The 13,217-nt window shown below is 33.5% G+C and overlaps 1 protein-coding gene across 3 annotated transcripts in view; it reads right to left on the bottom strand.

Annotated features, from left to right (window-relative positions):
- Positions 1-4,936: 4,936 nt before the first annotated feature.
- The window catches only part of LOC149533963 (MADS-box transcription factor 23-like), a 160,271-nt gene continuing 151,990 nt past the window's right edge, over positions 4,937-13,217 (bottom strand). For 2 of the 3 annotated variants that reach the window (XM_089803888.1, XM_089803887.1), the window contains exons 4-5: positions 5,566-5,607; positions 4,937-5,481 (exon numbers count right to left, since the gene is read on the bottom strand). In XM_089803888.1, coding sequence (XP_089660014.1) covers positions 5,179-5,481; positions 5,566-5,607 — 345 coding nt within the window. In that variant the 3' untranslated portion in view covers positions 4,937-5,178. Of the gene's footprint in view, positions 5,482-5,565; positions 5,611-13,217 lie in introns of all 3 variants that reach the window. The other variant, XM_089803889.1, reaches the window with a different exon arrangement.

Raw genomic sequence — 13,217 nt, 5'->3', positions numbered from 1 at the left:
CCTCTCTCTAGTTAAACATTGAAAAGACAGAAGGCCCACTTTATCAATAGCTAGCTAAATCATATTGAAATCTCTATATAATACCTAGGTAGCAGGAAACAAATGATAAACTAGCCACCTCCACAAGTGTGAGCACTTGACTATATCATTAGGGGCATAGACATTGACAATGCCAAAAGAATGATTTTGAAAAGACAACAATATCCATACAACACTCTGCATGGGGTCAGAACCATCAGAAATAACAAAAGGAAAAAGTAGAGGGGAGAGGAGAGTGACCACACCACCTTGACTAGTTTCATGTTGAGAAGCTAAACTAACACCATCTAGCCATATAACATGACAGGCTGAGTTGAGAAGAAACCCAGAGACTTTGACTTCTTGCAGGCACAGTACATCAATATTGCCAAGCCTACACTTGGTATCACAAACATAATATTTTCTAGAGAGGTCTATTAGCTCCCACACATTCCATGAGATAAAATTCATTATAAACCAGCTTACATATTCTCCTTATCCCCAAGATAGGAAAAGTTGTTATGCAAGAAAGCAGAGGACTCAAACAAGGGGTCACCCAAAGAGATGGCTCTCCATTTATCCCCATTGATAAAGACCACATTCCAACCTTTAGGGTTGTGAGAGTGATGGAGAGGCTAAGAGGAAATCGTAGACGCTACTTGAGGCGCACAAACCCAAGCAACTTGGAACTTCGGCTATTCTGTCCCCTGCGATGCAAGGTTTGAAATAGGTGGCAGCATAGCCATGAGAACCTTGAGAGCCATAGGAATAAGAGGAGCCGCACTAGAGTTGGGACGACTGGCTTCTTGAGAAATGAGGCCTTGTTTAGTAACACCCTTGCCTTTATTGATGACTATTATCCATTAAACTTCCTTAATGGCCAAAGAAAGCTTAGTTTCCTGGACCGGAGAGTGATTGTGCTCAAGAAGAGGACAATCTTTTATCTTCTGGCTAGTAGATTGATAGCAAAAGAAAATATTTAGGACATTCAGGTAAAGCACCCTTTGGGTAAAGATGGTAGCACTAATCTAAATTTCCATTGATTCTTTTAAGGTCCCTAGAGAGGTCCAAACCTTCCACTAAAGGTGGGCATTGAAAAATTTATTTGGTTCCACACAAATCACTTTGCCCGATCTTTGACAAATTTATGGGACAAAAGACTAGCAAGGGATGGGAAACCTAGGGAACTCTACCCAAACTGGAACCCTAAGTCTATGGTCATCCAAGATACAAAAGTCTTAAGACCATCTCTAAAAAACAAGCAGAGACAAGCAAACTATCCACCACCCATGACTCAAAATATTCTTGGCCTAGAAGAGGTTACCAAAGTGAAACAAAAGAAAGCCCTTAGTAAGGTTTGAATCCTTGAAGGTGAATCCCTTGGGGGGTCCAAGCCTCGGTGACCCATTCAAGTAGTGTGCTTTTAGATGGAGTGCGACCCACAAAATACCTAATAAGGGTTTGGGTTTCTAGCTATTAACAAGAAGATTCAAAAGAAGAGATATTTAAAACTAGGCCAAGAGAGGAATTACCTCATGGAACACCTTGGGCACAAACTTGCACTCGTGTTTTCTCGGCAAGGCCATTCTCACATACAACAAAAACTCTAGCACCAACAAAAACTACTAGGCTGGAGAGGGTCGAGGCCATTATATCCTAAAAGGAATTCTGACACTAAATGAGGAATGACAAGTGGCATAGTAGAGAGGGCTTAGACAAAAATTGTACAAACCCTAACAACACACATTTCGTAGATCAGCAGCTGAATAATCTCATAGTTTTAGTCAAGGACCCTTTTAAAAAGTTTAATAGCCTCTACCCTAAAAATTAAAATAAATGTATGATGTTGTCATGTACTTTCATTTTAATATGTAAGTAACCCAATCCTTTCTTTAGTATAGTAACAAAAAAGTACTTATATAATTGAAACAATATTTCATTAAATTGATTCCAACTATTTTTTTATAACATATCCAACTATTCGTACTAATTTTTTAAATACAATTAATATTTCTCTATATACATTAAACTTGTAAGAAAAATAAATAAAATTGAAACCTTCAATTAGAATCGCAAAATTATTTTGAGATGGATAACTATTTACATTAGATCATACATGACTATATGGAATGATGTATTCATTGAGACATCTTTATTGAAATAAATTTATTTCCGGTCATAGCATAACCTCTTTTGAAGGAGAAATATAATGCATTTAGATACCATGAGTACATCATTCAACATTCTTGTTATTAGTACTTCTTGCTACTATTGTCATACTTTTTGCATTTCATGTCTTAACTCATGATTAAACATTTTCATTTCAACTAGTCTAAGTTTATCATTTTTCAATTTAATTATAAAAATAAGTGAATAGTTAGATACAAGATTTTTAACTTAATAATTTCTATAAAACATTTTTCTTGGATGAATCATTTTGACTTTTATATGGATCAATTACATGAATTGTAAAACATGATATTTTTTAATTTTAAAAAACTATGATTTAAATTATTTTAAATCAAATTATTAGCCTTTGATTCTTTTTAAGATTTTTAATATTATATTTTACAAATTAATTTTTTCATTCATTTAAAAATATTATATATACTTATATTATCAAATCTTATAAGAATACTATTATATATATATATTATTATTATAAAAATACTATATAATATTTTTATTAATATTAATATTTTTTATACTATAATAAATTTATTAAATGAAAACTAAATTTATACTAAAGCTAAAATGAAGGAAGTACTAACTTGTTTAGAATATGACTTATTATAAGGAGGATCTATAATTAGCATGAACACACTCTATATAAAAGATGATAGCTGAAGTTGTTTGTCATTCATCAAGTATTTGCAAGGAGTAAAACAGGACAATGTATTTAAATTTTGTCAATTGTCTTTCATTATAATTGTGAGATTTCAAGCTTGGAAACAATTCATCTATTACTATATAATTATTATTTTCATTTCAATCACAAAATTTAGATTTAAATAAACAAACATTGTCTTTACTAAATTTAAAGTTAAAAAAGAATTGAATGATGATACACTACTTCATGAATCATTTTCAATCTCAAGTTTTAGCTCCACCATTATACCATTAACCTAAAATTTGACGAGTCAAATGTAAGATGACTAATACAAAGAATGCATATACCGAAAATACAGTGAGAGACACTTGTCCTAATCACTTCAATGAATTCGATAATAATGTCCAATAATAAAATTGAATATAATGGCGTAGAACATACCATATTAAGTGAATATGATGGATATAGACGAACATTTCTTTTCTAGTAATATATTGTAGGGTAAACAGGAATTCACAATAAAACAAATCCAAAATATTAGAGCTAACTTTTGATCATACTCCTTCATTACAATTGGAATCATTTTAAGATTGACTTTAGGGAAAAAGCAAGCTTTTGATCATGCTTTTTCATTATAAATGGAATCATTTTAAGATTGACTTGAGGATAAAAGGGAGCTGTAGAGTGTAGAATAACTTCGTGTTTTCATGTGATTGCTTAAGTGCCATCTCTGCTTAAATTTAGGCAGCTGAAGTGTTTAGAAAAAGCTATGGGAGAAAATGGGGGCTTAATGAAGAAAGCTAGAAGTATCTTCATAAACAAATATCTTATTTTTCATTGGCATAACATTTTGCATCTATATTTTATTTACAACAAATAATATTAATTGATTCTTTAAAAAAATTTGAGAGTAATGATTAAAAATAAGCAAAAAATTTTATTTTAATGGGGTCACCAACTCCACATATTACTCCTAAAAATAAGCGTAGCAGCAGATGAGAACATGTTCTAAGATAGAAGTTTGAGAGGTGTGAAATTTCTTGCAATTAGAAAGACAATTAATAATTATTAGAAATCATGTCATATTAACTATGTTTTAAATTTTAAACAAGTAATACAAGTCATCTGTATTTTTAAAATTGATGTATGATAAATTTCATATAGTTCATATTTCCAGATTGAAATTATCAAAATCTTTAAAGATTAAAAAATTAATAGTTTTTATATTTCTAAGGAGATAAAAAGATAAATCATATTTCTAATTGAATATTTTTGTTTTGCACATAAAATTTCACAAAAATACTAAAAGAGTTATTCTAAACTAGTATCCTCAAACCTATAAATGTTGAAAACTCAGCTCTTTAACCCAGAACTGTGGATGCTTGACTCATTAACAATTCAGCGTAAACACAGGGAAATAAAATTATAAATATTTTAAATTTCGCAATAATTCGGCTAAGTTATTTTGCTTATGCCTATAAGAGATCTACCGGAAAAATAAGAGACACCAACCGATCGTTCTCACAGAGAAACAAAGATTATCAAGCAATTATTATCTATATTCACCAAGAAGGGTTAGGAATTTTGCTCTTAGACAATTTTATGGCCAAGTAGACTTTGCATCAGCACATCCGAATTCAGTGGCAGTAGTGGATCTTTAATTTTAAATGCTCTCTAAAAAAATGTAATGCAATTTTCTAAATAGAAAAATCCTAAGGAAATCAGAAATTCAATATATTATATTAGTGTTGAATCACAGCTGACTTATATCCTGCCCATTTGAATGGAGGGACTTATATCCATCATCCTTAAGTATACCTTAAAATTCAAGGAACACCATCACGGCATCAATTTTTTTTCTTTTAAACTCAGTAAATACAATTGTCCAGGAATGAGTACAAAGAAAGCACAAAAAAATAGAACAGCTTTTAAAGCATAACTGATTCTGAAAGATAGAGGCCAGCCATCTGCCATTTGTTGCAGACAACAGTCGCATTTATTATGACATCACATATATATAATAATTTCACTCTGCGGATAAAGCATATGAAATATCAGAAAAATATGAGAATCCTTGCCAACGAATAGTTATCCAAGTTCTATCACACAATAAAATCAGAATTAAATTACAGTTCAAAGTCAACGTCAAATCTGTAATCCCTGACTATATTTTAATTTTATTATCTGCGGCAAATAATTTTCTAATTCTAATGTTCTTGACATAATGTGTATCTTTCATCTCGAAAACAAGTATAGAGAACGATTATCATCGTAATTCAGGTCATAAGCTCCATAATCAGAAGAACTGATGACGAATATTAAACCAGGTTTCAGATAGACAAACTGAAACAGAAAACAATTTTTTTCGTAATTATCTTATCAACAGTGAAAAATAACCAATAATTCCAATCAAACAGAATATAAAACGCCGAATTAACCAACCCCAATTGCAAGGAAGTGTCTGAAACTTCATTGTGCTGAATAGTGCTTGTTTTGTGTCGGCTCATTGAAGTGCAAGAATTATGTATACTACCAGATGACTGAGGATGATCATGAGCCTCCGAAGGCTCAATCAACAAGAATTCCGCTGCAGTATTGTTCTCCGAATTGGAGCGCAGTTTCAACTGTTCAACCTGCAGACTAACCTTTTGTTTTAATAAATCAGAAGAATACAGGACGAAGAAATACAAATGCCAAAGACGAGAAAACATTGATACCTTCAAGTGAAGTCTAGCATTCTCCTCCTCAATTCGGCTTCGCTGCTTACAATCCAATTGAGCCAACCAAAAAAATCAATGTATCTTGTAATACAGAAATAATTTGCGCTAAAAGAAAGCTTCTCTTCAAGTCCATCGTCAAGCTTCAACAGCTGATATTGCTGAGAGACGATGCCCAATGGTCAAGTCTCTAATCTGTTCACATACTGCTAAGGCTGATATCTATTCAGATCAATGCATTTTCTGTTACAAATGGGTTTTGCAAATCTCAGATGAATAATAAGATTTTTCATGTTGGAATATTTAATACGGTTGTTGTTTGCCCTTGGAGCCAAACGCCCACCTATCACCCTGAACGTTCAGAAAATTTATTACGGGCAGGTGAGATTTTGAAATCGAAAATAAGAGGGAAAATAATTTTGCTGACGACAAAAGGAATGTTTTATCATTCATTCGATCAGTCAGTAGGAGAAGTTGAAGAGCTCAGAAGGTGCAGAGCAGAGAAGGCAGAGAGAAAAGTGATTAGTAGATCATTCATTGCAGAGACAGAAAGAATCATTGTCGTGCCTGCAGTTGCACATGGTTCTACCTGTCATTCTGTAAGTTCATAGTTCATAGTTTATTGTTTTCCTCTGTCCTGTTGAAACAGTGATTGCTCGAGGCGTTATTGTATGCAGCCATTAGAGATGCAAGTTTGAAGTTTTATCAGTTTAAAATTTTAGGGTTATATTAGGGTTTTCTGGTTGAACCCGAATGCTCCCAGTTTTGTAATAGTTTGAATTCAAGTTGAATAGAAAGCTAGCAGGCATACTTGAATCCATTATTGTCCTTCTTCTATTCATTGCATTTTGGAAAGTTTATTTGAAAGTTTGAAGCTTTGGATATCAGGTTTTAATGGTGGAAATATTCATTTTATAAGTTTGCACTCGGTATTGTCTTTGGTAGAAGTCATTCTCTGCAGTGGCTACCGAGTACACTCGGTGCCTTCTTCTACTGGGTTCCTCTCTCCAGTGGCTACCGAGTTCACTTGGCAATCACATTGTCTACCGAGTTCACTCGGTAATTTCTTTGTCTACCGAGTTCGCTCGGTAATCACATTGTCTACCGAGCTCACTCCGTAATCTCTTTGTCTACCGAGCTCACTCGGTATCCTTTGGTTACCGAATTGTGTGTCCTTCATTTACCGAGCTAACTCGGTAAACTCTCCTGCTGCTTATTCTCTTTGGTTACCGAGCAAAATTTATCACTCGGTAATAGTTGTTCCCGAGCAAGTTTTAGGGTTAGGTTGTTTTTGTGAGAAATTTTTAATATTTCACACATTTCATGTTTCAAAGTGGATGTAGTTAATTGGTACAACACTGTAAATTTAATGCGCGTTTTGTCTTCTTTGTCTTCTTTTCTTTATTCTATTTTCTTCATTTCATTTGCTCTACTATAATTTGCAATTGGTATAATAGCTCATAGGTGCTTTTGCTAGTTGGAAAATTGGTGTCACTTTAGAGAAATTCACAGGTCAGAGTTTCGTGTAAGGTGGAAATGTATTCACTACTGATAAGAGTAGGATCTATCATTCGCACTTGAAGGGAAAGTGAAGAAGCCAACTACATTGGAAGAAACTCAATCAGAAGGCAAGCGAGATGATTTTCCTCTCCTTGTCCACAAGTATACTATTCACTCTTTCAGCAGAGAAGATTTTAGAAGAATTGTGGGAAAAACTTTCCCTAATAATAGATAATAGATAATGATATAGAATCTTGCTTTTATCAGTTATTAACTTCTCGACGAACATATGGATTTTCTCGTCGCTATTCTCGATGACTTTCTTCATCTCATCTTGGAATAACATCATCCAACCTCTCGCCGAGGTAAATAGGGAAGAGAATGACATCTTGCATAGGGCTCGGCATGTGCTTGACCTAACTAAAGAATAGGTTCGCAAGCATTTCTATATGGAGTCTCTACCTCATATCACTACACTGCAAGCACCTTCCAAGCTGAAGAAAGGAACGGGGACTAAGGTTACTATTCCTACATACGAAGAGAAGTCTCCAGTCAGGTCGAAGAGGGTCTACAGGCACAAAAGGGAGGTGGATTATATTGAAAGAGAGGAGAAATAAAAAATAAGGTGCACCCTTAAGAGGTTGAAGATCTAAAAATAAAAGTTCTTATGATATACTGATGCTCAAAGAAATAATAAACAAAGCGTAAACAACAACAGAAATTATAATAAAAACCGTGTTACAATTCTGAAAATACAGAATACATTATAAAGAATTCAACTAAAGCACTTAACCTTGATTGTTGATCAATGAAGATAATAAAAATTCCTAAACAATAGCATGTAAAGAGATTGCATGAAAATCAGAATTTTGCATTATATGCAAACTAATTAACAAATAATTAAAAATAATAATAAATGATCCTTATGAAGCTATCTGCAACATTCAGTTTTATTAAACATAAAATTAAATTAATTAATCTAAATTAATACATTTTGAATGCATTGAAATGCATCACCACTACATGCACATGCAATAGAGTGGTGCATGCAAGCAGTGTAAGTGCATGCCTTCAATCTTCTCCTGCATGAACAATGGGAATGAGACTGAGTTGAGTTCTCAAGGTAGTAAAATTGGATCTAGTGAACGCTTTGGTGAAGATATTAGCAACTTGCTCAGAAGTTGGACAAAAATTTAACTCCATGGTACCATTCTGAACCAAATCTTGAATGAAGTGATGGTAGATTTCAATGGGCTTCGATCTAGCATGAAACACTTGATTCTTTGTCGTTGCAATGGCAATACTATTATCACAAAAAATAGTTGTAGGATGTTCTTGAACCAAATACAAATCTTCTAGAATCCTTCAAATCCAAATTGCTTGACAACTGGTTGTTGCTGCTACAATATATTCTACTTCTATTGAAGAGAGAGCCATGGTTGCCTGCTTCTTACTACTCCATGAAACAAATCTAGAACCAAGCGAGAAAACATAACCGGGGGTTGATTTTTGATCATCCATTGAACCAACTCAATTAGAATTCATGTAACCAACCAACTCAAACATATCATTGGGAGAACAAAGAATATCAAAATTGTGTGTACCACTCACACACCTTAAGATTCTTTTGGCAGCTCACTAATGAGACTCGTGGATCTTGCATAAACTGAGAGATGAGGCTCATGGGCTATTACATGTAAAAATGAGATCTAAAACATAAAGAAAAATAATTAAAATGTCATTACCAACATGTTGGATATAAAGGGTTGGCTGTAAAGGACTTCAAATGAATCCTTTCTTCAAGAAATAACTATCAATTTGTGCATTCCAAGCATGTGGTGCTTACTTCAACTCATAGAGTTATTTTCTCAACTTGTAACCAATTGCTTTTTTCCTAAAATTTTATAGCCAATAGGCTGATGCACATAAATCTATTCATCAATATAACCATTTAGGAAAGTTGATTTTACATCCATCTAATAGATTGGCCACTTGTTTTGAGTAGCAATAGACAATATAATTTTAACTGTATCAAACCTAGCAACTAAAGAAAAAGTCTCTGAACAATTTACTCCAGGTGTTTGTGCGATTCCTTTAGCAACTAGTCTAGCTTTGTGTCTTTCCACAGAACCATCAGCATGATATTTCACCTTGTAAATCCATTTGACACCAATCACCTGTTTGTCTTTTGGAAGTGGAACTAATTCCCATGTATCATTTTTCTCAATAGCATGCATCTCTTCATTCATAGCATCAATCTGCATTGGTTCCATCACAACTTCTTCATACACAAAAGGTTCAACTTTAATGGAACTTAACAATGCAAAGTTAGCAAATAAAGCCACAGTAGAACTCCTCTGATATATTTCATTTAAAATTTATACCTTTTGTGAGGAACTTGGACTAGATTGTGAGTTTGAACTTTTACCTGCAGAGGAACTTGTTGAGCTTGGTAGACTTGGACTTGAGCTTCCACTTGAGCTTGTGGGGAGAGGAGGGACTTGAACATCTTCATTACCCATGATGAATGGTGTAGATTGTTGAACTTCTTTCTTCTATTTCCATACTCCCCATTCATCAAACACCACATCTCGACTAATAATCCATTGCTCTGTGTCAAGTTCATAAAATTTATATCCTTTGGTGGAATCTAAATATCCCACAAAGATACAAAGTTAGAATTTTGCATCTGACTTTTTCATCTTTTGAATAGGAACATGAACTACATATTGTAATTTTCCAATCATAGACCTGTACAATGTTTGATTTACTTCAGTAAAATTATCAGTTTTGGATAGTTTATGTCCTGTCACCATGGGAGTACTAACTGGTCTTGAATCCTCCATACCAAAAGTTTTCAAGATGTCCTTTAGATACTTGGACTATTTAATGTAAATACCATATTTCATTTGATAAACTTGTAATCCAACAAAGAACTTTATTTCTCCAAACATAGACATCTCAAATTCTTCCATCATATCATTTGCAAATGTCTTACACAATGCATTTTGTCCTCCAAATATGATATCATCAATGAATATTTCAACTAGTGAAATTCCTTTACCTCCTTTTGTCTTCTAGTAAAGATTTTTGTTGTGATTAGTCTTATCAAAACTAATCTTCACAAGATAGTTGTGCAATCTTTCATACCATACTCTAGGAGCTTATTTTAAATGACATAAAGCTTTGTGTAGTCTACACACTAGGTTCTTATTGTTTGGATCAACAAATCCTTCAAGTTGTTCAATGTAAATCTCCTCTTCCAATAGACCATTCAAAAATGCTGACTTAACATCCATTTGATAAATTTTGAATCTATTATAGGCAGAATAAGAAAGCAAAGTTCTTACTCTTTCCAATTTTGCAACTAGGGAAAATGCCTCTCCATAGTCAATTCCCTCTTCTTGTGCATAACCTTTGCAGACTAACCTTTCCTTATTCATTGTTACTTCACCATTTTTATACAATTTTCTTCTGTACAACCACTTGGTTCCAATACAATTCTTGTCCTCTAGTCTTGGTTTTAGTGTCCATGTTTTATTCTTCTCAATCAAATCAATTTCTTCTTTCATGGCTTCACTCCAAACTTCATTCTCTAATGCATCCTTCACTGATTTAGTTTTATGTATGCTTAAAAAACATGTCTCATTCCTTAATCTATTCCTTTTCATTGGTCGAATCTCTTTCTCTCCAATGATTTGTTCAGCAGAATGATATCTTTTAACATATTTTGATAATCTTGGTTGTGTTCTTTCTTCAACAATAGGTCATTCATGAAGTTCAATCTTAGGTTCACTGTGTACTTCTCTATCAGGTAACTAATGTTGGAAATGTATGTGGGCCTAGGTGATCGGGGGGGGGGGGGGGGGGTGTGAATCAAGAACCAATAAAACTTTAACTTCTATTCAACATTTAATCCTTCATAAGCTATTCCAATCTAATTGCTTGTATGAAAGACTAAAAGCAATAAAAAATTCATAACACTCGACACAATATTTGGTAACCCAAAAACTTTCCAAATAGAATGTAAAACAAAGGTGGGGATGATACCCACATGCTTTATGAGTGTAGTATAAAGTTGTCCTATTAAGGCTTATAATGATCACTTCTAGTGATCTGCCCTATTAGGATCAATATGGGTTGTTAGGTCCACCTTGTGAAATGATTTATACAATGCAATAAAGTATTCACTCAGTTTCTAAAGACCACTCGAGTGATATTATGAAACTTAGTAACATTGTCAACTCAAAAAGCTCTACCATTTAGTTGACACTAGTGCACGGTCCACATTGATGACTCGAGAGTAGCATGAACTCGATTAGCATTGGATGACTCGGTGAATACTGAAGAACTCAGACACTAAAGGGCTCGAATGACACTGCAACTTGGTCAACACTACCTTTATTCTTCTTCATTAACACTGTCAGTTCGATAGACACTAATAAGATTGGTCAACACTACTTCTTGCATGGTTTGTACTAATGAGCTAAGTAGACTCAGTGAAGCTTGATAGACTATCTAAAGCTCGACAAAATCTTCTATATGAATGTGACGCTCGATAACAACTATAAAACTTGATAGCAATGCAATTAATCGACCTGATTAAGTGCTTATTCACTAACTGACAAATGATTTGACCATAAGGTCAACAATCTCTCCCTTTGACATTAGTGACAAAAACACTTATCATACCAAAATTTTGAATACTCAAAATATTAGTTAAAACTCCCCCTATCAATATGCTATGATCTGCATATCAATTTTGACAATTTTTTATAGATATGTATATATATCCATATATAATTGCATTACCCTTGTCTATATTTCCCTTTGGATTCCCTTCCATATATACATATGCACTACATAGTATGATAATAACTATTTTCCTCTTGGTTTTGACACAAATGCCAAAAAATAAGAATGCATATTTACGAGGTTATACTAAAATGTGAAAGGAAAACACTATTTACCTTCAAAATCATGGACATGGTTTTGTCCCAATTCTCTTGCAAAACTTTTGAAGTTTGCAATGTTATCTATACTTCAACTGATACTTCCATCATGTGATCAGCAATTGAAAAATTGATTTCATGGATTACTGTTTTTGCATGCACAATATGTTTTTTTGTATTACATCCATGTAGGGAATTATCAAACTCTAAATATTGCTAGTGTAACCATTATTTTGGCTCCTTCCCTTAATAATTCTACATGTAAGTCTGTCAGATACCTAGTTTTCACAAAATCTGCAGAACTAGTGCTAGGATCAAGTGATAATTGTTGTGCACTTGCCTTCAAATCAATGTCTATCTGTGACAACTTATCCTTTATTTCCTTGGTGAAATTTGATATATCACTCAACTTAAAAAATAAAGAAACAACATTATTAACACAATTTTCAAAATTTACAAGAATAGTGGATAATTTCACTTAATCAATGGCAATCTTTTGTGGCCCACTTTCTTCAAAACTTTGTTTTCAAATTTCCTCTCTACCCTCTGCAAAATTTTGTCCAGTCCACTCAATTCTTCATTAAACTCATGAACAATATTAACAAGTTGGTCCAAAATAGGTTGATTCTCATCAACCTCTATACTAAGTGCATCAACAAATATGCTTTTAATGTCTTCAAGCACTTGATTTTTATTCTTCCTTTCTTCTCTAAGCTTCTATTGTCTAACTCTTTTCTTCTATAGCTCACCAAGGGTATCCATTTGATCCAGAGTTAGATTAGAGAGACCCCAATCTAGTATAACAATGTCTTCCTCTAGATCAAATTCTTTATTAGAGGCTTCTACCTCTTTACCATTTTCTTTTTGAGTAGTAGAAGGAATACTCTCCTTTTCTTTGCTCAGATCTTCAATGCTCAGTTGAGGCTTAACATCAATTGTCATTGCACTTGCAATAGTTGAAATAATAGCAGTAGAAACAACATTTCTCAATGGATAAATAGTAGTATTAGTAGGAGAACTTACTATTCCTTGCTGAGACTCAGTCTAGCCTATTACTGAGATGAGTGGAGCCTGTTGTTCAGTTGATAGACTGCTGGAATCCGTACTCATCATTGTACTTGGTAGAATGTCTCCAACAATCAATTGGGTGCTTGTTGGAATAATGTTTACCTCAATCAAATTGGTAGCAATCATCTTTGG

This window comes from Cupressus sempervirens, chromosome 10 (genome assembly GCF_028749045.1).
Source record: "Cupressus sempervirens isolate cs-2001-9-10 chromosome 10, ASM2874904v1, whole genome shotgun sequence".
Classification (NCBI taxonomy): Eukaryota; Viridiplantae; Streptophyta; class Pinopsida; order Cupressales; family Cupressaceae; genus Cupressus; species Cupressus sempervirens.
Note: the sequence above shows the minus strand (reverse complement) of the source record. Positions and strands in the feature narration are given on the sequence as shown.